Genomic DNA, 24,803 nt, shown 5'->3' on the forward strand with positions numbered 1-24,803 from the left:
ACCAGAATTAATAGTAATCTCTTTGGCATAGAGCTCCAGTCTGGAAAATGTTCTTTAACATTATTATTAACAGATCTTAATCATATATTAGACGCTGCGATCCTGTACGCCGAAAGCAGTGTGATTTTTGGAGCTAGAGGAAGAAGATGAAAATCCCTTTACTTCAACTACACCTCTAAAATCTTATGTGTGTCGAATTGACAGCATATTAAGGATGGGTAATAGTGAGGAATTGGGGTCGGCTCCCTGCCAAGATAGTTCCCACAGTACATCTATCAGTATGAAGGATAGTGGCCATTATCACAGCCATGCTGGCGTCTTCCTCACATTTAGGCTTGCTAAAACCTTCAATACAAAGATAACTCTATTCGCTTCACAATCATTCTCCGCAGTAAAGCTAACTTATACATCAAATTATTCCCTTACTCCAAAATCTCGACATTGGTGGGTAGTGATGTGCCGTTCCCCGACTTCCATTGGGTTGCCCACACTTGAGTGACAATTTGTGCTTTTGCTGTAATTAGATTAGATTCTACTGGCAGGTATGAATCAACCCACGCCTGTCCGCAGACTGGTTTTCGAATAATTTTACCGGGACCCGACCCATCAGTAGGCCTGGGCCGGGCCCCGCCTCACGTTTATTTTATGAGACCGTGTCAAAGGACGGCGTATATGACGGGGCCCAGCCGAATATCTTTGCCGGGATCCGCCAAATCTGAGTACGGTCTTGAACCTGCCACATGCGAACCCTCCTGAGGGACAGCAGTGAACTAAGTGACTGATCTGGCATTTTTATTGTTAGTCAGAACATATAAAACTTGACTTTGAAATTTTTGGCTATAGTGTATTTATAAATTAATAGGTCTGTTGAGGGATTATAGTTTCGTATTGAAGAACTAGGAACTGAGCGCGGATGGCGTTCAAAGAATATTGGGATTTGTTTCTTAAAAATATTCGATTTTTAGGCTTAGAGTATTATTAAAATTGCCATAATCTGGGTACGAGTTTCTAAAATGTATATTACCAAAGATCTGAAATTAAGTACGAGTATGTCTAACAAAATATAAACAAAATTATCACCCTTTATCATAAAATAATGTCTTAACAATCCTCCTCGATCACGACTAATATTTTTTTTTCTCTCACCGTTTATTGTCCATATGCATGCAAGAGTTTAAATTCGGGTTTCATGAGATCCTCTGTACAAAGATTTGTCATTTTATAGGTGTTATATTAATTATTAATACTTAAAAATTTTTAAGACATGTAGGTGACACACCATCAGAGTTAAAATATTCTTATACACTCTGCTCTGATAGCATCGTCAGTGATTTTATTACTAAACTTATTTATTCAAACTTTAACATATACCTAGTTTAACAAACCCTATTTTGATCTATGTCTCGACCAAGAGTTGACACTTTATAATCTTTGATTGTATTAATTTTGAAACAAATACAACCAAAGCTATAATTAATTTTTATCTCCAGATCATGTGTTGGTGAATGGATCTTGATGTTGTGATTGTATAGTAAAATTATTCATTCTAATATAAATATTTAATTTTAAACAACTCTGGTTTAAAATAAAGCCTCTATTACATAATTCACATTGTGTATATACTATATTTACTTACTACGAGATAATATTCTTCTATTAATAGAAATGTATGTAGGATAAAACATTAAAAGTGTAATGTTTCATAAGTATTAGTTGTTTAATAAGTACGGTACCGTACTATAAAAAGTTACTATGTCAGATAGCTCTTATTCAGTAAATATAATAAGTATTTAAATAGATTAAAAATTATTAACATAGACCAAATCCAATACTGAACGCAAAAACGACTAATGAACCAAACACAAAAAATAAATTCAATAACCCATCATGAACAATGAAACTGAAAATGCTAAGAGAAGCAGTGAAGAGGTAAATTCCCTGTGTTAGTGTGATAGAAGGTATGTCCTCTATGGATTGTGGAGTGGAATGGAATGAGATATACTTCTCTGTGCTGTAACTCACAGTACTGACTAAGTGAGTCAGCTTGCGCTGATATCATTCCCACAGTTATCGCATATCCGTTCATGGGAAGTCTTTCGGCTTGTGGTAGTGAATAGAATCGCTTTGTGTAGCAGCTGGTTAGTGATACCACTATCAATATTATCATTCTTATCCAAACTAAACTCCAGTAAATTAAACCAATACATTTTCCATTCACAGTGTGATCGTTGATCATTTTCTACATCAAACATAGCCTTATTTTATTTTGAGGCATCGGATCTTCACTGGAAGTTCCACCATTTGTGTTGAATTTCGCAATTAATAGCAGTGTGCTCATAACATACATTTTGTATACCCATGTTACAGTAATTCTTTTGCATTTCTAATGCAACTTCACTCATAGCTTGAACTATATGGTACATCTTTTATTATAGTTCTTTTTTAGCAGCTACTTGCAATAGAATAGTCTGCTGAGCCTGTCCAGGAGTTAGAGGTGAGTGGGAGTATGGAATTACACCAAACTCTTTTGTATTTTTATTTCATGATTAAACTAATGGAATCTAGATGGGTATTTATTGTGTTCAGGCACACCTCTGAAAACTATCTAAAATCACCTTGACAATGTTACCATCTTTTAATTCTTTACCATCCAACAAACTGTTTTTAAGGTTTTTAACTAATTTCTAATAACCATGAATGGAAAGTAGGCTATTTAAACTTACTAAAACTTAATAATTACCCTAAATTTATATCTCCAATTCTGTGTACTTGCTTTGTTTAGTAAATAGTTTTATGAACTATCCATTTTTTTTAAACATAATCATATGGTAATCTGAAATTTAGCATTAATAATTTTATGAGAATAAATATAATAAAGTGTCCTACATAGAACCTTTCAAGTAAAAAACAATGCATTATGATTCATGTGATGAGAGTTAATAGGGTGCATGACATTTTATGTGTTTGTGTGATACTTACGGCCTTATAACTCAAAAACTGATTTAATTTAGCACACATAACTAATAAATTATGTTGCAACTTTTGGGTTGGATAATGATATAAGGAAATTTAAACTTTTATTATCTTATAAGTATAGTTTTTTGGTGCTTTTCAATGTAACTACAACTTCAAAACTTGGTAATTTGTAGTCCGATTATCTTGTCTTGTTTATGCAAGACAGATACAATTGTGTACTGTTTTCGAGTGTGTGGTTTAGAATTTTAAAATAATATGAAAAAGTAGTTATTGAATTATATTATCTTAACTTGTATTCTAGACTGGGTGTGTCAAAAATTTGGTCTGCTTTGGTCACGTTATAGAACCCTTGTTATCTTGGGTGGGTAATTTTGTAAAATACTATTACATTTTCTTATTAACACAAATTTAATTGAACAGATTTTGTTATTGTGTCTTGGCCATCATCTGCTTATTTGAACGTGCAACCCGCTAGACTCCCAAGGGCAGTATTGCTTAGTGGTGTTCCTGGTAGGCAATCAATTGTAAATCGGGTAACTGCATTCAGAACAGCAGGGAATGTGTCATGTTTACGAACGGGACCTCAGAGAAGGATTACAACACCGGAAAACATCGATAGAGTTAGAGCAGCAGCACTGCAATCTCCAAAACACTCTGCTCGGAAGCAATCACTTGCTCTTGGCATTTTAAGATGTTCTCTCTCCACCGGATTCTTCATGATGAACTGAGATTTCACCCGTATAAAATGTGCGTGGTCCATCAATTGTCAGCACGGGACTATTTGACACGGCGTACTTCTTGTGAAGACATGCTTGCAACTATACTGCGTGACGCAATTGTGTTCTTTTCTGATGAGGCACATTTTCACCTTAGTGGATGTGTCAACAAGCAAAACATATGCTACTGGAGTTAAACAAACCCCAGAGACGTCCACCAGAGACCTCTGCATTCGGACCGCGTCATTGTGTGGTGCGCCATATCACGAGTAGGCATCATTGGCCCTAATTTTTTTCAGGATAACCGTCGTGCCATAACTGTGAACTCCGAACGGTACTTGACTATGATACAGGATTTTTTTCAGCCGGCTCTTGAGGCAATGCAATTAGAGGATACATGGTTCCAACAGGATGGTGCCACTGCCCACACAGCGAGGGTTACCATGAATTGTTGGAGGCAAATGTTTCCTTGACGGCTTATCTCTTTGAGGGGTGATGTGAACTGGCCAGCACGCTCACCAGACTTAGCCCCATGCGATTTTTTTCTTTGGGGTTACCTGAAGTCGAAGGTGTATATCAACCGTCCCAACACCTTGGAAGACTTAAGGAACAATATTGAGGCTGAAATTGGCAGAATACCAGTCGACATGCTTGTTAGAGTTAATGAAAACTTCAGAAAACGTATGCAGCAGTGTGATTGCCGAAAGTCGACATTTGCCAGATATATTATTTAAAACCATGTAATTTAAAAATTCCCTTACTGTTCAATATAATTAAAATAAAAAATCATTTTTTCTAAGGTTCATAATTGTTTTATTTCATTTCCAAATCAGCAAATTATCGTGCTCCACCCTGTATATGTGTGTGTGTGTGTGTGTGTGTATGACATAATAAACAGTCCTGAGATAATCGATAGTCACTCAAAGCTATTCCAATCTCCTGTTCCATTTTAGATTTAAGTTTAAAGAACAGTATTTTGGGTTCCTGAAGTCGTAAAATGAAACAGTTTTTATAAAATTCATATTTCCCTCCAACATACCATAATAATTTATTGAAGTTCTCCGTTGATTTCAATGACAATAGTTCGCCTCTGTCCCAATGACGAAAGTGTATCGTACAACTAAAAAGTTGCTGCGGTCAATTTGAGTCTGATTTTTTTTTCTCTTAGGACAAGAAGCTTATGAATTGCACTTAGTCCTATAAGAACCTTAGCGCTGCTTTCAGGGTGACAGGATATTCAGGATGGATAAAGTTAGGGAGTAAGGGCCGCCTCTATCGAGGTCCATGAGGAAGAGTTAGGGCACTAAATATCAGTCATGTGTCCCTGGAAGAAGGGTAGGCCAGCTCTGAACCAGCCTCTCCAGTCAAAATAGGTAGGGGGTAGCACACCCTTGTTGAGGCTAGCAAAAACCTCTGAGGTTAGGGAAAAACCCCCACCAACTCCAACAGACATCTCCCGCATTGTTATATGAGTCTCTCTAATCTATTTACGGTTCAATTGAATTATGATGTTGCACTAACCAAAAAAATGGTCTCATATGTTGGTTTTGGATTCCAACTTAGATTAATTTTTGGTGCTTAAGTGTTTTTGATACTTTCACTGATTAATAAATATGTTTAAGAGTATATGCTTCTAGTATAAGGGTATGAGTGTGTTATCCCCATTTGCTTTTCTTCAACTAGAGTAAAACTGCAATTCATAATGTAAAAGGAGCTAACCAAATTCAATTACTTATGTGCAAACATTCACAGCTTTGCCATTGCATTATTATAGATAAACTAACACTAAATTAATTTTTTACTAATCGTAACAAGCCAGTTCTCATATTAAATTGTGTTTTTCTTTCTTTTATTTAAAATTTAAATATTTTTAAAAATTCTAGCATATTCTATTTAATGCTATTAACACGTTCGCTGCTGCAAAACGGACAACCATACACGACGAGTGCTGAGAGCACACTGACTGGGTTTCTAAACAATGGCGCTGTGCAGTAGATCTACGTCATGCGCGCCTGGCGCGAGGCAGCCGTGCAGTAGATCTACCGCAACCGCATTGAACGTGTTAAAGATGTCAAGTTCTCCATTTTAAGTTATCGTGGCAGACGATCAACTGAAGCCTACGCACAGGCTGAATGCCCGTGCAGGCTTTATTCCTTATTAATTATATAATTTATATCTTAGCTAGATAACTAGTACAACTATTGTTTAAAAAATAATTCTGTTTAGTGCATTACTGTTATAATTTTTAAGTGTATTTCATGTACAGTTGCTTGAATAAACATTCATTCATTCATTTCTACAATAAGGTAGTTTTTACAACAGCGTATAAATAGCATTTCCATGGCATTAGATGGTTGATTGATCATTGGTGCAACCAAAATTTAAAATTAGATAATAAATTTGTCTTTGCAATCTGCATTACACTACTGATAAAGCAGTTTACAATAATGCAATATTTTCTAAAATATTAATGTAAACAAATTTTTTTTGCCTCTTTAATGAACTTCAGCTGAATGTTATCAGTTGTTAAGTATCAGTTCACTTTGTATTACGTGTCGTAGCGCATTCTGTTGGATCCAATATAAAACATTCCAAAATCAAAAACGGTTTAGAAATAAAAATGGACTAAATTGTAAATCTAAACCATTCTCGAATCCACCTGAAAACACATAATAAATATCATTAAAATCGGTCCAGCCTTTTAGGAGTAGTTCAGTGACATACATATATATTCACACAAGAAATATATATATACTAGCAGTTGCCCGCAGCTTTGCACGCAATTTCCCGTTGAAAATCAGTACACTATATTCACGTATTCTTTTTCTATCACATTCTAAACATTGCTGAGATAATTGATAGTCGTTCCTTCGTGAGCCTCTTGGGCGCATTATGAAGGTATGTACCATATTTCCTGCCTCTATCTTTCATCATGGTTTTTGCTAGGTGTTGATAAGTTATTCAGAACAATTAATTTATATGGATGAATCTCGATAAACTAATTAGGTTATAAAGAATCAAATTCGGTCTGTTAAAATTAATTTTCTGTCTAAGATATTTCCAGTATTATTGAGGAGTGTGCCTTCAAGAAAATGTATCAACGAAAACCAATTTCGGTCATAAAGTGTCTTCTTTCGGCTCTTTTCATTTACCTTCGATCTAACCAAATTCGATTACCTTATGTGCAAACATTCACGGATTTGTACTATGAGGTTGTTTTCATAATAGCGTTTAATAGTATTTTCATTGCATAGATAGTTTATCTATCTATGCAATGAAAATACTATCATTGGTGCAATCTAAATTTAAAATTAGGCAATGACATCTTCTATGCAACCTGCATTACTACTGATCAAGCACTTTACAATAACAATTTTCTAAATTTTAAATGTAAACAAATGTTTCTGCCTCTTTGATGAACTTTAGCTGAAAGTATTAACAACTGTTAAGTATCAGTTCACTTTGTATTACGTGTAGTAGCATAATCTGCCGGATCCAATATAAAACACTCTAACATCAACAACAATTTATAAATAAAAAATTAATTAACTAAACTATTTAAATCGGACCAAATCATGAATCTAAACCATTCTCAAATCCCCTTCAACACACACACAAAATTTCATCAAAATCGGTCCAGTCGTTTAGGAGGAGTTCCGTCACATACTCACGAACACAAGAAATATATATATATATATATATATATATATATATATAAAGATATCATGTGCGCACACACACATGCATGCACACATAAGTGTGACATCTCATGCAACCCCTTTCAGCCTACAACCCTAGACTGAGGGCTTTTCGGTCTAGTGGGAGATCCGGTACTGATTATGACAGTAGCAATGAGAAAACATAAATTTCAAATTTAATTGCATAGGAAAATTATCAATATTTTTTTTAGTCCCATAAGGGTTAAACGTATATAAGTTTGAAGTTTTATTTTGCTACACAGAAATATAGTTTTTTAAATTATTAAAAAGTACAACGAAAAATGGTATAGAAAAGTACAGTAAATATATTCACAAAAATTAGATTTGTATTTCAATATTTTAAAACAAACCTTTGTAAAAATTGTTTTTATATTTTTGATTAATTTTTCATTTTTAAAGCAACAGTAAAAATATAAATATTTTGTATTCCTACTGTCTAAATGCATACAAGTTTTAATAGTTTTAGCTCTACATAGATATGTATAGTTTTTGAGACTGTATGCATATCTCATATGAGCCAAAGCTAGTCACAATGAATGAGGTGACACTATAAAATGGCGAAGTTTGAGCAAACAAAGTGAATAAAACTATAGAGCCAAACGATACTCAGTTTGTTTCAGTCAATAGAGCAATTCTTCCTATACCGTCACGTCTGTCAGTTAACTACAATAAAAATAATACAACAAAATAATCAGTATTTAGCTGTAAAACAACCAGGTTATTCTATGGCTCTGCGAAAACACAGACATATTATAATCGGAGAGGTAACATTTCAAAATAAATCTAAAAGTCGTTATTCTAGCCAAAAACCGACAATGGCTGAGGTTTAGTACGTGATTTGAACTAGAAGTGATTTGAACTCTGGCATTTTTTGTCTACCTACCTAAGTGGATAATTTCTAAAATAACATAGTTGACAGCTGGGAGGCGTGGTAAGTCAGATTTAAAAAAAAATAGATAAATGTTTTTGATAATAATACGAGGGCTGTTCAGAAAGTAACCTCCGGTTGGTCACAGTGCGGGTAGTGGAGGGGAGTAGCGCGCCATCTGTGCATTCACGCACTAAGCAGGTCAGTCGGCATCAAGCTGTAGTCGAGTGAACATCGTACCTGCGCTAGTTTAGTTTTTGTGGCAGTTTGAAATGTGTGCTGCAATAGAAAATACCGCCAAATGTGAAGTGCGTGCTGTTATACGGTTTTTTACAGCCAAAGGATACTCTGCAGCAGCTATTCATCGTGAGCTTTGTGCCGTGTACGGACCACAAGTTATGAGTGAAGGAGTTGTCCGTGAATGGGTACGTTTATTTAAAAGTGAACGAGGAAAACGTTCATGATGAAGAGAGGAGTGGTAGACCATCCTTGGTGACTGACGAACTCGTTCAGACAGTTGATGCAAAAGTTCGTGAAAATCGACGTTTCACAATGGCGGAGTTGTCTACTGATTTTCCACAGATTTCTAAGACTCTTTTGTACGAGATAGTGACAGCAAGATTGGGTTACCGTAAGTTATGTGCACGATGGGTGCCCAAAATTCTTACCGACCACCACAAAACTCAAAGAATGGCCTCTGCATTAGACTTTCTGTCACGTTATGCGGACGAAGGAGAACCATTGTTAAACAGAATCGTGACCGGTGACGAAACCTGGATTAAGTACGTAAACCCTGAGACAAAAAAGAACAATCAAAGATGTGGGCACATTCAGATTCGCCTACCAAACCAAAAAAAGCCCGGCAAGATTTTTTCTGCCAGAAAACTGATGGCAACGGTGTTTTGGGATGCCAAAGGGGTGTTGTTGGTTGAATTCATGGAACGTGGGACGACCATTAATCAAGACGTGTACTGTGAAACACTAAAAACATTACGACGGGCTATACAGAACAAACGCCGTGGTATGCTGACTTCCGGTATCGTTTTTTTGCACGATAACGCCCGTCCTCACTCTGCTTGCAGAACAACAGCCCTTCTTAAGTCCTTCAAGTGGGACGTTTTCAACCATCCACCTTACAGCCCAGATCTGGCGCCAAGCGACTATCACCTCTTCATGCATATGAAGAAATGGCTCGGGTCCCAGCGGTTTGATGACGACGAAGAGCTCAAAGATGCGGTCACAGGCTGGCTCAAGGCACAGGCGGGTGATTTTTATGCAGAAGGAATTTCAAAGCTTGTGAAGAGATACGATAAGTGCCTCAATCGTGATGGAGACTATGTCGAAAAATAGTGCAAAGATGTAGTTGTAAGATGTATATATTAAAATATTTTTACTTAACTTGGTGTATTTTTTTCAATCGACCGGAGGTTACTTTCTGAACAGCCCTCGTAAATCATGTGTCAGTCTAAGAGGTGTATTATACAAGAAATAGCAAGTACGTTTTGTTTTCTTTTGAATAGTATGCTTATATTTGAATTTTGAACAATATTTGAAGAGTGAAATGTAAATTTGATACAAGGCTTACTCGAAGACCTGGTTATACTATGGCTCATCAAGGGTTACGTTTCGTGGGTATGGGTTAGATTAAGATTGTTGTTTAAATTTTTTGATACTATTTGATAGTCTATGTGTTAAAGACAATTCACACTGTCCAGGCAGGAAAGTGTAGAAGTGGGTTATCGATGGTGTCCCAAAACGGAATATTTTACCGAAATCAGATCTAATTCTATATTTACACATAAGGAATAGACTTTATACAGAGGCTTTTATGTAATTTCACATATAAAACCAGCTTGTGTGTAATTGTTAATTCTTTCAAACTCATGGTAGGTGCAAATGGAAGAGTGCATAGTCAGAGTGTGAGGGCATGGTGAGGGGAGAGGAAAGGTTTTGGTGAAATAAATTCTTTTATTGTAATTTTTGAAATTCACTGCAAAGATAATTTTACAAATTTATCTAATTAATATTAATCCTACCCTACCCATTCATACCCACATATCAGTTAACATGTTGACTTCAGCAGACGCCTTACAGCTCAGAGTCAGATTGATAGTATAGTAGTTGTCTTACTCAGTATAGAGCAGCAGTTAAGCAATAGTTAACTCATACCCACTGTTAAACAGCAATTCACTGCTACTTCGAGTAAGCAGAGGCAGGCTAGTCAGTAGATCAAACTCCCTCCTGAAAACTACTCATTACAACTCCCTGACTTGTATTTTTGAAATTATTTTAGTAGCCCTTTTTGTACTCTAAAGACTCTTTTGGATCTTGTGTTTGCTGTACTGTCCCTTAACCATATTTTATAAGATAAATTTAAGGCCAAATAAGACAATTTTAAGTACTTCTGTCAAGCAGTATTGGACAAGATTACATAACATAAAAATATGTTAGGCAACCTTATAACAAATGCTATTGACATAGTCATCCCATGTCAAACCTCTGTCGATGTATATTATCAAGAACCGGATAGAATGAAATTTCTTTAGTACGGTGTGGTTCACTATTACTATTGGTTGATTTTCGCTGAAAAAAAATTGATACGGGAATTTGTTTTAAATACGATTAGATTTCCACACAAAGAGTCAAAACAAATCACAAGACAAGAGTGTAATGGGTGTTGTTATGCTTTACATATTGAATTAAATTCCAATTTTGAATTGATGTACTTAGATTGTTGACATATATTAAAAACAATATAGTGCCAAGGATAGATTCCTGGGGAACACACTCAGGACTCATTGAGATGCCGTCTCCCTGCACTCTTTGATTCCTGTCAGTTAGGTATGATGTCAACCACTAAGCGGAAGACCACAGACCCCCTGTATGTGTTCAGTGCATGTAGGATTGTCTCATAGCGGACACAGTAAATACTTTTGGAGAGGTAGAGAAACATAGCAAGAGCTTTCTCACATCTCTCTATGCCCTTACAACCGTCCGACTCCACCAAGGTCCATGGTAGTTACAGCACCGATTGTCAATTCATTTTGTCGGAATCCGTATTGTTCTTAGCTAATAATGTTGAATTAAGTGAAAGTAACTCACAAGTATATCAAGGAAGAGTTTTTGTAGACATAACTTATAACTAGCATTATTGATATGGGGCTATAGTACCCTGCAAACCAGGTATCATCTTAAAATTGGGAAACGCAGATTTTGGGGTAGAAGAAAAAAGACAAGTGTATTAATGAGGTAAGCGGGTTCAAAATAAGCGTGTATCAGCGTTTGAACAACCACACAGACATCACACGATCTTTTTGGATTTAGTTTTGTATAACACCTGCTTTTGTTTTAAGACTACTCATTGATTAAGATATCAGACAAAATATTTATCAATTATTGTCCATTTAGTGCCATGAGTGACGGTCCATACTAGTGCAAAGAGTGCCGTAGTTACTGACGTAAACACTACAAATTTGTTACAGTACATCTTTCCTCTTTATTCTTCATGTTTACCATTTATGTCCAGAATTATTTTTTCTCCAATATTGTTTATATTGTAATATTTGGTATTTCATTGGTTTAGTCAGAAAAATAAGGATAGATAATTTGTGTGCTCAGTATTTTTTTTTATTATAGCATGGGCTGAAAACGACCCCGGGGGCACATGCAGTACTAAAACATACAATTTAAAGAACATAATATATTTTATTCAAAGTTACCTTTTGAAGTAAAGCCTGTACTACACGTCGTCTGAACCCCAAATTATCCAAATTCAAGCCCTGATTTCTTGATAACATCGAAGCATTAATTATTATAAGCAAACTTCTATATAGTACCGATCAGCTAAATGTCACAGTTCTATAGAGTCAGATCACAAATGTTTGGGGAACTAAATATATTACTCGCCTAACCATATTATTCTACATAGAAAGTGGACAATACCCACCCACTTTCTACATAAAGAATTAAAAATCTCATTACAAACCTGAAAAAAATAAGTTCTTTTCCGTTCATTACTAAAAAATTGAGAGAGAAAAGCCTTTAAATTACCAGCATAAATGTTTATAACTTTGTTATTCCCTCCTCCTATCTCTACCTCTTCTTTAGTTGGTTAACGCTCTTGCCCAGAAACCTTGATTCCTACCGGTTACCTAAATTTACTCACTGTAATAATAAAACTTAAATTTCAAATATGTTAATAATTTTTGTACATAGTCTGTGGTTTGTCAGTGTCTAAACATTCTTTCTGGAAATATAAGTATACTATTTTAAGAAACTGTAAAACAATAAATAAATAAAATTATCCCTTGTCTTTTCCATTTGCATTTTGGTAACATTTTGTTTCAGCCAGCACCCATAGCGTCTCGTCAGTTGTTTTTGGTTACTTTTAGGAGGTTAATTTCGTGAGTGTGGATAAATATATTGTTATTATTTTGGAAGTATATATTGTGTTTTAATTGTATTATACAAATTGAGTTCCAACAAATAGACAAAAAATTAGTTTGATTAGTGACAACGCTTGTGATTAACAGTTCTCAATTACAGTTGTTTACTTGCCTATAGTAATATGATTCAGGTTTATTCATATAAAGTTCAACAAGACTAGTAAGCCCTATCATATTATGTTTATTGATAATGCTGATTTGACAGCTGGGAGACAAGTTTGTATACAGTCCATTCATTATCAGACTGGATATCTTGGTCTGTTGAATCAATAATTGATAAGTGAAGTTTACTTATTCGTTCAATCTTCCACAGGAAATACTGCAATTTATTGTCAAATGCAAACTTCCTCGTTCCTAAAACTAAGATATTCTTGTAAATGTATATTTCAATAAAACCCAAAATGATTCCAATGTATTAGTTTGAAATTGATTATTGTTTAATTTATCTCATCTTGCTTACTGGTATCTTAATTAAATTAAGGATTTAAAACATGTGGTTGTCCAACTAGTAATGTAGGTATTAATTTGAATTAGATTTTTTATATTAGTCATTACATGAATACAACACTTAAATGTACGTGACATTTTAATACCTATCTGAAGCCTTTATGAACTTTAAATTTCAAATATCTTTTTGAAAAATACTCAAACTTTGTAAATTAAATAATTTTAAGCAGACCACCCTCCCACTTTTATTTTATCTGCTACTCCTATTACCTTAACTACTTTATTGTGTGAATGTTGCATTTAGCTCCAGTTCACCTTTCTCTTAGTGCAGTGTCTGAAATCTAACACTATCGCATTTTACTCCTGGAAACAGGAGTTACATTCGTCTGAAGAGATCCAAAAATCAGTAATCTAATTACCTCATCAGGTGCACAATTGAAAGCACTGCGGTGTTTTAGATGACCTTTAAGCACGGTGGAAAGCATGTAGGAAACACTCTTGCCCCACTGTGCTTAGAGATTATGTCTAAAACATTGCAGTGCACTCAATTGTGCACCTGATAAGAGAATGTCTATTCATGTAGATTTTACTTTGTTTTATAGTATAGGTGTCTCTGATATCAAAACTATGTAAAGAATACAATTTTAGCTACTTTATCACTGATATTTTTTGGATCTCTTCAGACAAACATGAGTCCATTCCAGAAGTCAAGTCTTATAGCGTCTTATTCTGACGCTGCACTAAGAGGGAAGTTAACTGGAGCTAAACTCATTGAATCAACTCTTTCCACCATAACTATGATGTGTGTACTTTATTGTGTTCTAAAACAATATAAACTTTTATATTAAAATCAATCAAATTGTTGTGATTTTATATCTTTCAGAGCCTTTCAAAAATAGAGAATGTCAGCCAACTCAGAAAATAATGAAGTTTGTACAGAAGAATATGCCAAAATTATATTGTATACAATTTTGAATAAAGTGCCACTTGTTAAGGACTGTGAACGTTACCGTGAACAACAATTAAAAGCGAAAACCATTATAAACATTCCAAACTGGCTTAAGGATTGTGAGTACCCATTCCTTTGGTGTTCACAAGAGAAGAGAGGACTAGGACCTGACTGTATCATAAAGTGGTGTAGACAAAAAATTTTTGAAATGACTTCAGAGGAATTTGATTTGACACTAACATGGTAAGAGTTAGTTTATTTTAAACTTACATGTAGGATAATTATTTAACATACAAATACAAGTACTTTATAAATATAAACACTGATCTATTAACACTAGATCTAGCAAATAAAATATGTCTATATTATTCTATCATGTTGCATACTTTTATCTTCAAAATAACTTTTACTTAGAAATTAGTTTTGGAAGTTTTAGGTAGACTTGTGATAGCTAAAAGAAAGAAAAAAATTTGATATCTCGAATAAAATTTTAAGTTAAGCCTTAAAAATAATAAAAATAGTTTTATACATAGTTGACATTCCAATTTTTGTAATATTGGGGTCAGAATATTAAAATCATTGCGTAGCTACAAAGAATGTTTAAAGTATTTATTATATACTATTTTACTATCCTATATTCAAAAGTAAGGAATTGTATATAAAGCTATAAGAATAACACACTCAAATTATGTAGTTGTAAAACCATTGAAGGGAATCTAACCTGGCTCTAATCAAATCTGCTCAAGTTGTTATTTTGTTAAAGATAGAAATAGGCTATGATGCCAATACTGTGATTAACATCATAATATAAATAGTGTTAGTAAGATAAAAAGACTTCGGCAGACAATTTATGTAACTTAAACATAGGGAAACAAAACATTTTATTGCACCTTAAAATATAATCCAATTTTTACAATTTTTTTGTTTAATATTTAGGTTTAAAGCCTCTATCCTAATTTAACCTTTAAAACCCCCTAAACATGTTGGCTAATTGTGATTCAAGAGTTACAGCAACAAAGAAATTTTAAAATAGAGTAGTGATTGTCATACTAACACACTGTGTAGAAATTGAAGCCAAATCCGTCATTGTGGAGCGATGTAGAAAACTGAAAGAACTGTTTACTTTGTTGAGTAAAGACTATTAATTGGACTGCAGTGCTCACTTTTCTGATACACTGATGTGATAGTTTTTTAGTGAAGCAAAAATGTTTAAATTCAATACAGTTCATAATGATGGGAGAGCCGATAGATGAGCGGTCGGAAATGTTGGACTATAGATCTGAGTTAATGATCGTGCAGGTTAAATCCTGTCTGTGACCGTAGCACTTTATATCAGTACCATCGATCTTGTACTGTATTAATTTTTCTCCTTATTCTATTTTGTTTGATAAGATCCTCATATTTGCCAGTGGCCCATAAAAACGGACAGAATAAGGCTTAAAAAGGGTTCGGCCTCTCCCTTTAAAAAATGTTGGGTTACAATGAAATATAAAGGGTAAAAAATGTTTTATAATTCAGTCATATGCTACGTTTTTTACTGTTAGATAATTCTTCAAGTAAAGAAATGGCAAGTCAATAACAAAACATCTATCTCAATCTATATTTCATGCTGACAGGAGTAATTTTTATCAACAAATATATTGTTGCAACAATTTAATGAATTATTAATTTTTATTTTTATAATTCTTACAGGTTCGTATGTTACTTAACTCTGGTAATGGAGCATTGTTTACTGGGTGAGATGGAGGAGGCCTGGGCTTTCCTGAGGAAGGTTGAGACTACAATCGAACTGGAAACCAATAAGTCTGACTGTTTCTGTCAGAAATACAAGGTGTCTGTAGATCATATGATGTATGCTACCAAGGCACATCTTCTTTCTGTTAGTGGACAGGAGGACATGTCTCAACAGGTAAAATTGTAAACAATACTTACTGCAAAATGTTAAATTAATTATCAATATACTAAAACTCTACGGTCAGTCTGTTTTATACTTTCCAGTGGAACCCACAATGGACACATTAAAAAAAAACCGATGTTTTACTTAAATCTGGGCAACCTTATGCGTGTCCAGGAATGACACATCACTAACCGCAAATATCAAGATTCTGGTGTACAAGGGTAATTTGAAAGGTCTAGTCTACTGCAGGAAATGACTGTTAGAGTTGGTGGGGTTCGTTCCCTAGGTGTCAAAGGTTCTTGCTAGTATAGACATAAGGGTGTGCCACCCCCTGCCTGCTTTGTCTGGAGAGACTGGTTCAGACCTGACTTCCCTATCTTCCGAAGGGGCATGACTTAAAATTAGTGCCCTAAATTCTTCCTCATGGATCTCAACAGAAGGCGGCTCCTACCCCCACCCTGATGATAATAGCCTTTTCCCCTTTGCCAGCTCAGGGGCGGCCAGAAATATAAATGTACAAAACCTGATTTCAGTGCCTCCAATTTTAGGATGCTCCATAATAGTTACTTTTTGTAATATATTTAATAATTTTTGTAATAAGAGTATCTGCTCCATAACGACCACACTACCAAACTTTCCAACAGCTGTAGAAAAGTTTAACACATTTTATATGAGTAAAAAGAATGGGGAGGAGTTGACAACTTATGCAATTACACAGAAGAGTTGAGTTTGAGTGGGTCAAAGTCATAAATCATATTTTATGTGGAGGAGTTACTTAATTAACTTTTTAATGTTGTTAGTCAAATATATAGAATTTTTGGAAGTTATAAATCAAATCGTTCAGAAATAGATAAACTAATTTTATCACCCAAAAACATTACAGAAATAAAACAGCCTTTTTAACCATTACATATAAAACAAAGCTCCTTTGTTACCTTCTTCTTCTTCTTCAAAACAGAAAGAGTAGATATCCACATACGTTTTTAGATATACATAATAGACCATCTCACACTTTAAAATATTAACATCAAAAATTACCTGAGACCATTGCAAGTGGAAATGGCAGCCCAAGAATCAGGCACACCCCTCAGTTTCCCCTGGTAGTGACACAGCTCCACTTCCTGAACATACCAGACAACTTCATATTTACAGTATACCTCACAATCTACTATGTACAGCACTGACTTTGGATCAAGACCTGAACATACCAGACAACTTCACAGTTACAGTATACCTCACAATATATTAGTGACAGCACTGACTTTGGATCCAGATCTGAACATACCAGACAACTTCACATTCATAGTATACCTCACAATCTACTATGTACAGCACTGACTTTAGATCAAGACCTGAACATACCAGGCAACTTCACATTTACAGTATACCTCCAAAATCTACTACGTACAACACTGACTTTGGATCAAGACCTGAACATACCAGACAACTTCACAGTTACAGTATACCTCACAATATATTAGTGACAGCACTGACTTTGGATCCAGATCTGATGCAGATAGAAATAGGCAGTTCTTGCTGTATTTTACTGTTAAAGAGTACTAAATACTCTTGAAAAGAATATCTAAAAACCCCTTGTAGTCTTCATATGTGATCATAGCCTTACAAGAGCCAAATTAAGAGTGTGAGTTATCATAATGTATTGCAACGAAAAATGTTATAAGCAACCTCTAGTTCTTTGATAATTTCAGGACAAAGTTTATTCTTCAAAATTTCAAATATACCATACCTCAAAATGATTGTACCACACTTCTTCTTCTTCTTCTGGCCTCTTGGGCACAGAAGCACACAATGAGACCGACCAGTCTACGGTTCCAGCAGTACAGCAAACCGCAGAATACAACTGATCAGGTCATTTTGGTCTCTGTTTTTTGGCCACCAGACAACAGCCCCAAACATAAGTGCAGGTCTAACTATAGACAAAAAGCCAATAAAAAAAGCCTCGGCTTAAGTCCCCAAGGCCCATTAATCACACGTCTGTATTGCATTAAGGACCATTTCCCTCTAGCGATAACCTTTCCAGATGGGATTCCCAGTTGAGGACTATCAAGGATTATGCCAGGTACTTGACCTCAGACTTTAACTCAATGGAAGAACCTGTCAATAAGAATGGACCAATACCCTCCAACTGATACCCTATTGTAAAGGCAACTGCAACCTATATTATCCGGAGCTGCATTGAGTGACCTTGCCACTCACAAGAATTACAAAGTTGTCCATGTACCCCTGCTCAAAGACACCACTGCTGTTCAAAGACACAAAGTTCAATAGAAGAAGAGAAAGGATGTCTGTGGACAGACATCCTTGGCAGACCATGTATCCAGGCAGACCTCTTCCTTGGCAGATTAAGAGGTCTATACAAATTCAGATCTCTACTGCCGGAATTTGTGAAGCTTCAGCTTATGCAGTTGATGGTTTTTTCCGTCATTTACTACTGCTGTCCAGCCTCTGGTAACAGCACCTCGCGGGGGGACGTAGAACGTATTCAGAAACTTCAAAACTCTGCTGTGCGTTTCATTTTCAACTTGAAACGTTTTGATCACGTGTCCCCCTTTCGAGATGCTGCCAGTCTGCTATCAGTGGAGTCCGTCTGCAGGATGTTGACTTTCTCATTGGTCCACAAGGTCCTATCACACCAGGAACCACAGTACCTGAGCGAGCGGTTGTTGTTCCGGGAGGGGGTCTCGCAACGCAGTACCCGCCATGGCTACCTTCTTGACTTTTGAAAAGTCAGGCATGAAGTCGGGAGGAGAAGTTTTTCGTATTTCGGCCCTAAATTGTACAATGACCTCCCCCTTAGCCTTAAGCAATACAGTTGCAATTCTTTTAAATTAAAACTTAAGGACTACATATGTGTTGATAAATAACGTAGTTAAGTTGTTAGTGTATAAGTTTTAGTATTTAGTATAATCCAATGTTGTTCCTTTTAGTTTTAATCTCAAGTCTTTGTTATTTAGGCCTTTGTATTTAAGGCCATTAAATGACTTGAGTTGTTCTGCAAAACAGTATATGTAGTCAAGTCAAGTCAAGTCAAAAATCTTTATTAACAATTTCTTACAATCTTGTTTACAAATAAAGTTAAAGGATTTAACAATAAGTCAAAAATTGGTTTATTTATTAATTGTGTGCAGTTCTTCCTAGGTGGTCCTGTAGTTCCTGCAGCGGTCAATAAATTCATTGAGGGTATAGATGGTTTCTTCAAGCAGCCAGTTTCGCAGTCTTCTTTTCAGAGTGTTGTTGTCTCCTCTCTTGATCTCAAAAGGAAGCAAGTTGAAGAGCTTTGCGCCGGCATATGATGGTTTCTTTGTAAAGAGTTCCATCCTGTGTAGTGGGAGGATGTAATCTTGTGCGTTTCTAGTTGCATGCCCTCGAAAGTCTCCAAGCTTCTTCAAGTTTTTCTTTGTGGCGTGAAGAATTACCTCCAGAATATAGATAGCTGTTACTGTCAGGATTCCGCGATCCTTGAACACCTGTCTGCACCTTGTGTACTGAGAAACGCTTGTAAATAAAGGCATTTTGATTTGATTTGACAGCCTCTTGTAGTCCTTGCACTGATGCTTGCTCCCATAAGAGTGGTGGTAACCACCCTTTCTGTGAGTTAGGCCTTTACCCAGTTACATACTTGACCATCAATACCATGTCTTTACTGTAGATCGCATTAACAATGAGTGCCTGTATTGTCAAAAGCTCCTTTGGTTGCTAGAAAGACACCTATGGCTACTTCTTTCACTTCCAGTGCCATCTCAATCCTGCATACCAGTTGATACAGGGCTGAGTCATATGATCTTCCTGGAGTGTAAGCATGCTTATTTGGATCTAGAGGGTGCTCCAAGAGACATCCCTCACACAAAAACCTAGCAACCATCTTCTCCATGGTTTTGAGAAGAAAGGAGGACAGATATATCGGCCTAAAGGACTTAGGTCGATCCATGCTAGACTTCCCCTACTTCAGTATAAACACTACCCTGGATACCCTTCAGGACAGGGGAATGTACCTGAGGGTCACAGAGGTCCTGAACAGCCTGCACAGCAGGGGAAGGAGAATATCCAACCCCCGCTTCAAGCAAACCGGTTTCACTCCTCTCTCTCTCTCAGGAGTATTATATGAACTCGTAGTTAATCACCCACTCAATCCTTCTGAAGGTTACTACATGACACACCAAACTCCAGTGTGAGTTAGTGGCACACCCTGCAGGTCTCCCTCCACGGTTGAGTGATTGATCCTTGTTATAAATAATACAGCCCGGAAAGTGTTTTCCCATCTTAACTTTTAGAACACACTCTAGATCAGTTTTATATATATAAAATAATCCCTGAGACCACCAAGCGGTGAGATGGGATTTTTTGCTAACAGCTTCTGAAGCCTTGCACAACCCTGCACACTGTCAATGCCAGTGCAGAGTTTCTTTCAGGCTAATCTCTTAGCCGTATGGACTTTGTGGCTGTATAGAGCAAGAGCCTCGTTGTAGGTCTCGCAAGTTTTTTGTATCCTGAATAAAGCTCTAATTCTCTTCCTGAAATAGGCTAGTTCAGAGCTCCACCAGGCTACTTTGGAGCTTCTCCTATTAATAAGAGGACAACTGAGTTAAAATAAACCAACAATTGCATATGTCAGATTGTCTGCAGATTTGTCTAGCTGCACTGTATTATGAATCCTTTTCTAGTTACTACCGCCAGATTTTAGTTGTACTCTTACTCCTTCTATGACACCCAGTCTGTGTTTCTTGGACTTGGATTTTAAAGCAGATGTGAGCATGATCAGAGAGGGAGGGCTTGTGAGACATATGCCACCCATGTATCTGATTAACCATAATTACCATGGTCACAACTATCACCTCCCTACGCATCCATGTGTAAAACGTAGGAGCATTACCTACATTTGCAATCACTCGACTTTGGGACGTTATATACTCCAGAAGTGACTTTCCTCTGCTGTTTGTGTTGGTGCTGCCCCAAGCCTCATTGTGTGAATTAGTGTCACAACCAATCACCAACTCCAAACCACTCCTCCCAACAAGATCTATCAAGATAGCCATCTCTCTGGAGGGCGTGGAATCCACATCATCATAAGGGAGATATGGTGATGTAATCAACAGGATTTGTCCAGTACCAGTCCCAATCAGTCTGACTGTAGAGAGATCCCAAAAACAAAGTTCCAAACAGGAATACTATTGCTTACAACAATACAAGCTTTGGTATTATTTATATGGACGCCAGAAATTTTGACCCCTACTATGGAAACCTCTGAAATTCTTCCACCAAAAAGTATCTGCAGAACACAGCTGAAGCAGCTTCACTGTGCTGCAGATTGACCTGAAGGACATTTATTCCCATGATCTGCTGCCACATCCTTAGCTGGTCTGCTTGACCTCTACAACATCACCACCAACTGCTGATTCTTTGTCGTGGTAGTTGAGCGTGATAAACAGGCAGAGGCACCCAAAGCCAAACTGCCAGATGCAACTGCGTACTATAACCTTTCAAGATTAAGATCTGTTGGGTTTTTGATTTCAGAATCCAGAAAAGGTCTGAATACTGAGGAAATAACAGTTTCACCTAGTCAGAGTCCCGCATGACGAGGTAAGGCTATTTATGTTCGCAACGCACAACCCCTGTGCCATGCATCCTTTGGGGAAGGGTCGCTTCACACCGTGGGATTGGAGGCCCCCAGTCATAAAAAATCATGTGTGTGATACGATTCCACCAGTTGAGATTGGTCATGCTTGACCTGGCAACACTACTGTATGGCACTGAGGATAACTGCTGCTCAGAGTGCACAATCAGGGCACCAGCTTAGATCCTGGGGTTTTGTTATCAGTAGGGCCACCTCATGCAGGACGTTTAACTAGCGTTTATCCAAGCCCAACTATTGGTTGATTAGAAATTTCCCATTGGTCTTGAGTGGAATATCTTAATTTTCCTTAATCTTATGTTGGTGACAATCAGCTTCAGGAATACTGCCAAATTGGGTCCTATCTTCTTAAGTAGAGTGTAGCTTAAGAAAGAGCATTGTACTCTGCATGGTCTCTACTTAAATAAATTTGGAAAAATTAAAACTTGTAAGGCCTTGGCTGAGTGTATTGCATCTTAAAAGGTAAGGCTCTCCCCATCTCATCGACATATCACCACTTCACTCTCCTTGTTACCCACAAGCAGTCCAGTTTGTTACATCCACACTGTTAACAAGCACCAGCTCGAATAATGTAGCCGCAATACCAGCATCCACAGACATCACTCAAACTCACTTAGTTATATTAATTAAACTTACTGGAGAACACAGATTCTTTTTCACGGGAAGGCAAGACGGAAGGAAGAGTTGGAGGCTTGTGCTGCTCAGGATAGTAATGGCTTGTGCTGCTCAGGATAGTAATGGCTTGGTGCTGGGCTTCCTGGATGGTACTAGCTTGCTACAATATTAATTGTAGCAAGCTGCAGCATTAGAAGTGTAACACATAAAATTCACAAATTGGAATTTTAGGGTTGCTCCCACAGTCTCCAGACATATTACACCTACCGGAGATGTAGACTGATAACATCACTGAGAACCTTTTGAAATACTGTCAATGTATAGATACCCTGAGAGTAAGTCCCTAGATATTTTCCACATGTGAACATTATATTAGAATTTTTAGTCCAAATAGAGAATAAATCACTTGTTATAGCTTGTAGATTTTAATATTCATGTTCTGTCTACAACAAAAGAAGTAAATAACTTTTAAAAAATCTCGTATATCTTCTTTCAAGTTAGAAATTAACTTTTAAGTACCAAATAGAGTTGCAAAAAAATCATCTACAGGAATTAATAACATAAAAATGTTTATCCAATTAAAACAGATTTCCATGAGCCTTTTGAACACAGGTTTCTTTTACTATGGGTTTACAAATGTGATCATGAACAAAATTCCAGTCAAACCTGGAGCTCAGTGCAAGCTTAAACAACCTGGAAAGAAGCTCAGAAAGTTTTAATAAAAATTCTTATGCTTGTCAGCTTAATGCATTATACAATAACAAGTGGAAAGCAACAAGATGACCAGATTTAAATGAGGTTTAGCTTAAAGAACTCAAGAAAATTTACCACACAATTAAAACATAGATCACATGATTTAGAATGAATTTTAAAATTTCCAAATACAAGACATTAACCCTTTGAGTGCCAACGTCCGATTTTACCGGACCTCAAAAGTTGGCCGAAAAGTGCTGACGTCCGATTTTAAAGGACGTTCAGGAAAAAGTCACTAAAAATTGTAACCTTTAATATTTTAAAATAATATCATATTGAAATGTTTGTGAAGAATCGTTCTTTTCAAAATAAATTGTTATAGTACACTTCCGGTCAAACTTTAAATTATGAAACTCACATATAAACATTTTTGGTTGCCATAGCTACCAGAAACAATGTGACAATAGTTTCTTAAAAGTTGTATAACTTATTCATTATTGAAGATAATAATATAAATTTTTCAAGATTTACAGACAATTGCATACACTTTCCAGTGATATGGACTAAGAAAAGGATATGAATTTTTTGGTCATAATAATTTGGTTGAAAAATGAAATTAAAAATATTTTTGAATTTTTTTTAGGTAAGTTTATTTTTGGTATTCCTAAATTTAGTGTTATGGTAACTTTGTTATTTTATGTTAATTAAACAGAGTTTTCAGGGAAAAATAAAAAAAGAATCATGTTGATAGCTTATTAAATCAACTCACATATAAACATTTTTGGTTGCCATAGCTACGAGAAACAATGTGACAATAGTTTCTTAAAAGTTGTATAACTTACTCATTATTGAAGATAATAATATAAATTTTTCAAGATTTACAGACAATTGCATACACTTTCCAGTGATATGGACTAAGAAAAGGATATGAATTTTTTTGGTCATAATAATTTGGTTGAAAAATGAAACTAAAAAATATTTTTGAATTTTTTTAGGTATGTCCATTTTTGGTATTCCTAAATTTAGTGTTATGGCAACTTTGTTATTTTATGTAATTAAACAGAGTTTTCAGAGTAAAATAAAAAAAGAATCATGTTGATAGCTTATTAAATAATCGAACTGTGAATTTTTTTTACTAAAACCTTGCAAAATGTCTGAAAAAGGGCTGGCACTTTTAGGTACACCCACTAGAAAAATACCTGGCACTTTTCAGTATACCCACTCAAAAAATACTTGGCACTCAAAGGGTTAAACAATTTTAAGAGTCTTTTTCAATGGAATAGGTTAAGATAAGAAATCTACTTTGCCAATGCCCTGGATGATTGTTGGGATCAAAGCATTTTGTGATATAAAGTCCTGAAAAAAGTAACACAAGCTGCTGAATTTAAGGCCACATGCGAGGTTGTACGCTGCGAAACAAGCATGTGTTTATCAACTAGATCTGATGATATCATTCTTAAAGTTAATCAGGAGACAATCTCTGAACCTGTGGATCTTGCAAATAGATTTTATCACTTTTTACAAATGTAGCTAATTATAAAATAAAAGCAGATCATAATTTTTCAATACGGCTTTTAAATACAATTGATCAGTTATATCCAACAATGTACCTACCTACTTGCAGTGTGTCCTCTTGAGGGACATCACACAATATAGAGTTAAAAAACACCAACTTTAGATGGTTGGGATATTAATCCTACTTCAGTAATTAAAACATCTGCATCTGTAATTGCACAACTATTATCCAACATAATAAATCATTTTGTACAAGAATTCTCCCACAACTCAAACATTCCATTGCGAAGCCACTTTTTAAGAAAATGTCCTC

The 24,803-nt window shown here is 35.8% G+C and overlaps 1 protein-coding gene across 1 annotated transcript in view; it reads left to right on the plus strand.

Moving 5' to 3' along the window:
- Positions 1-2,039: 2,039 nt before the first annotated feature.
- LOC124359679 overlaps positions 2,040-24,803 on the plus strand; it is a 52,555-nt gene continuing 29,791 nt past the window's right edge. Inside the window, exons 1-3 of the mRNA XM_046812620.1 lie at positions 2,040-2,494; positions 14,055-14,363; positions 15,813-16,029. Coding sequence (XP_046668576.1) covers positions 14,074-14,363; positions 15,813-16,029 — 507 coding nt within the window. The 5' untranslated portion in view covers positions 2,040-2,494; positions 14,055-14,073. The remainder of the gene's footprint in view (positions 2,495-14,054; positions 14,364-15,812; positions 16,030-24,803) is intronic.

Source organism: Homalodisca vitripennis, chromosome 4 (assembly GCF_021130785.1).
Source record: "Homalodisca vitripennis isolate AUS2020 chromosome 4, UT_GWSS_2.1, whole genome shotgun sequence".
Taxonomy (NCBI): Eukaryota; Metazoa; Arthropoda; class Insecta; order Hemiptera; family Cicadellidae; genus Homalodisca; species Homalodisca vitripennis.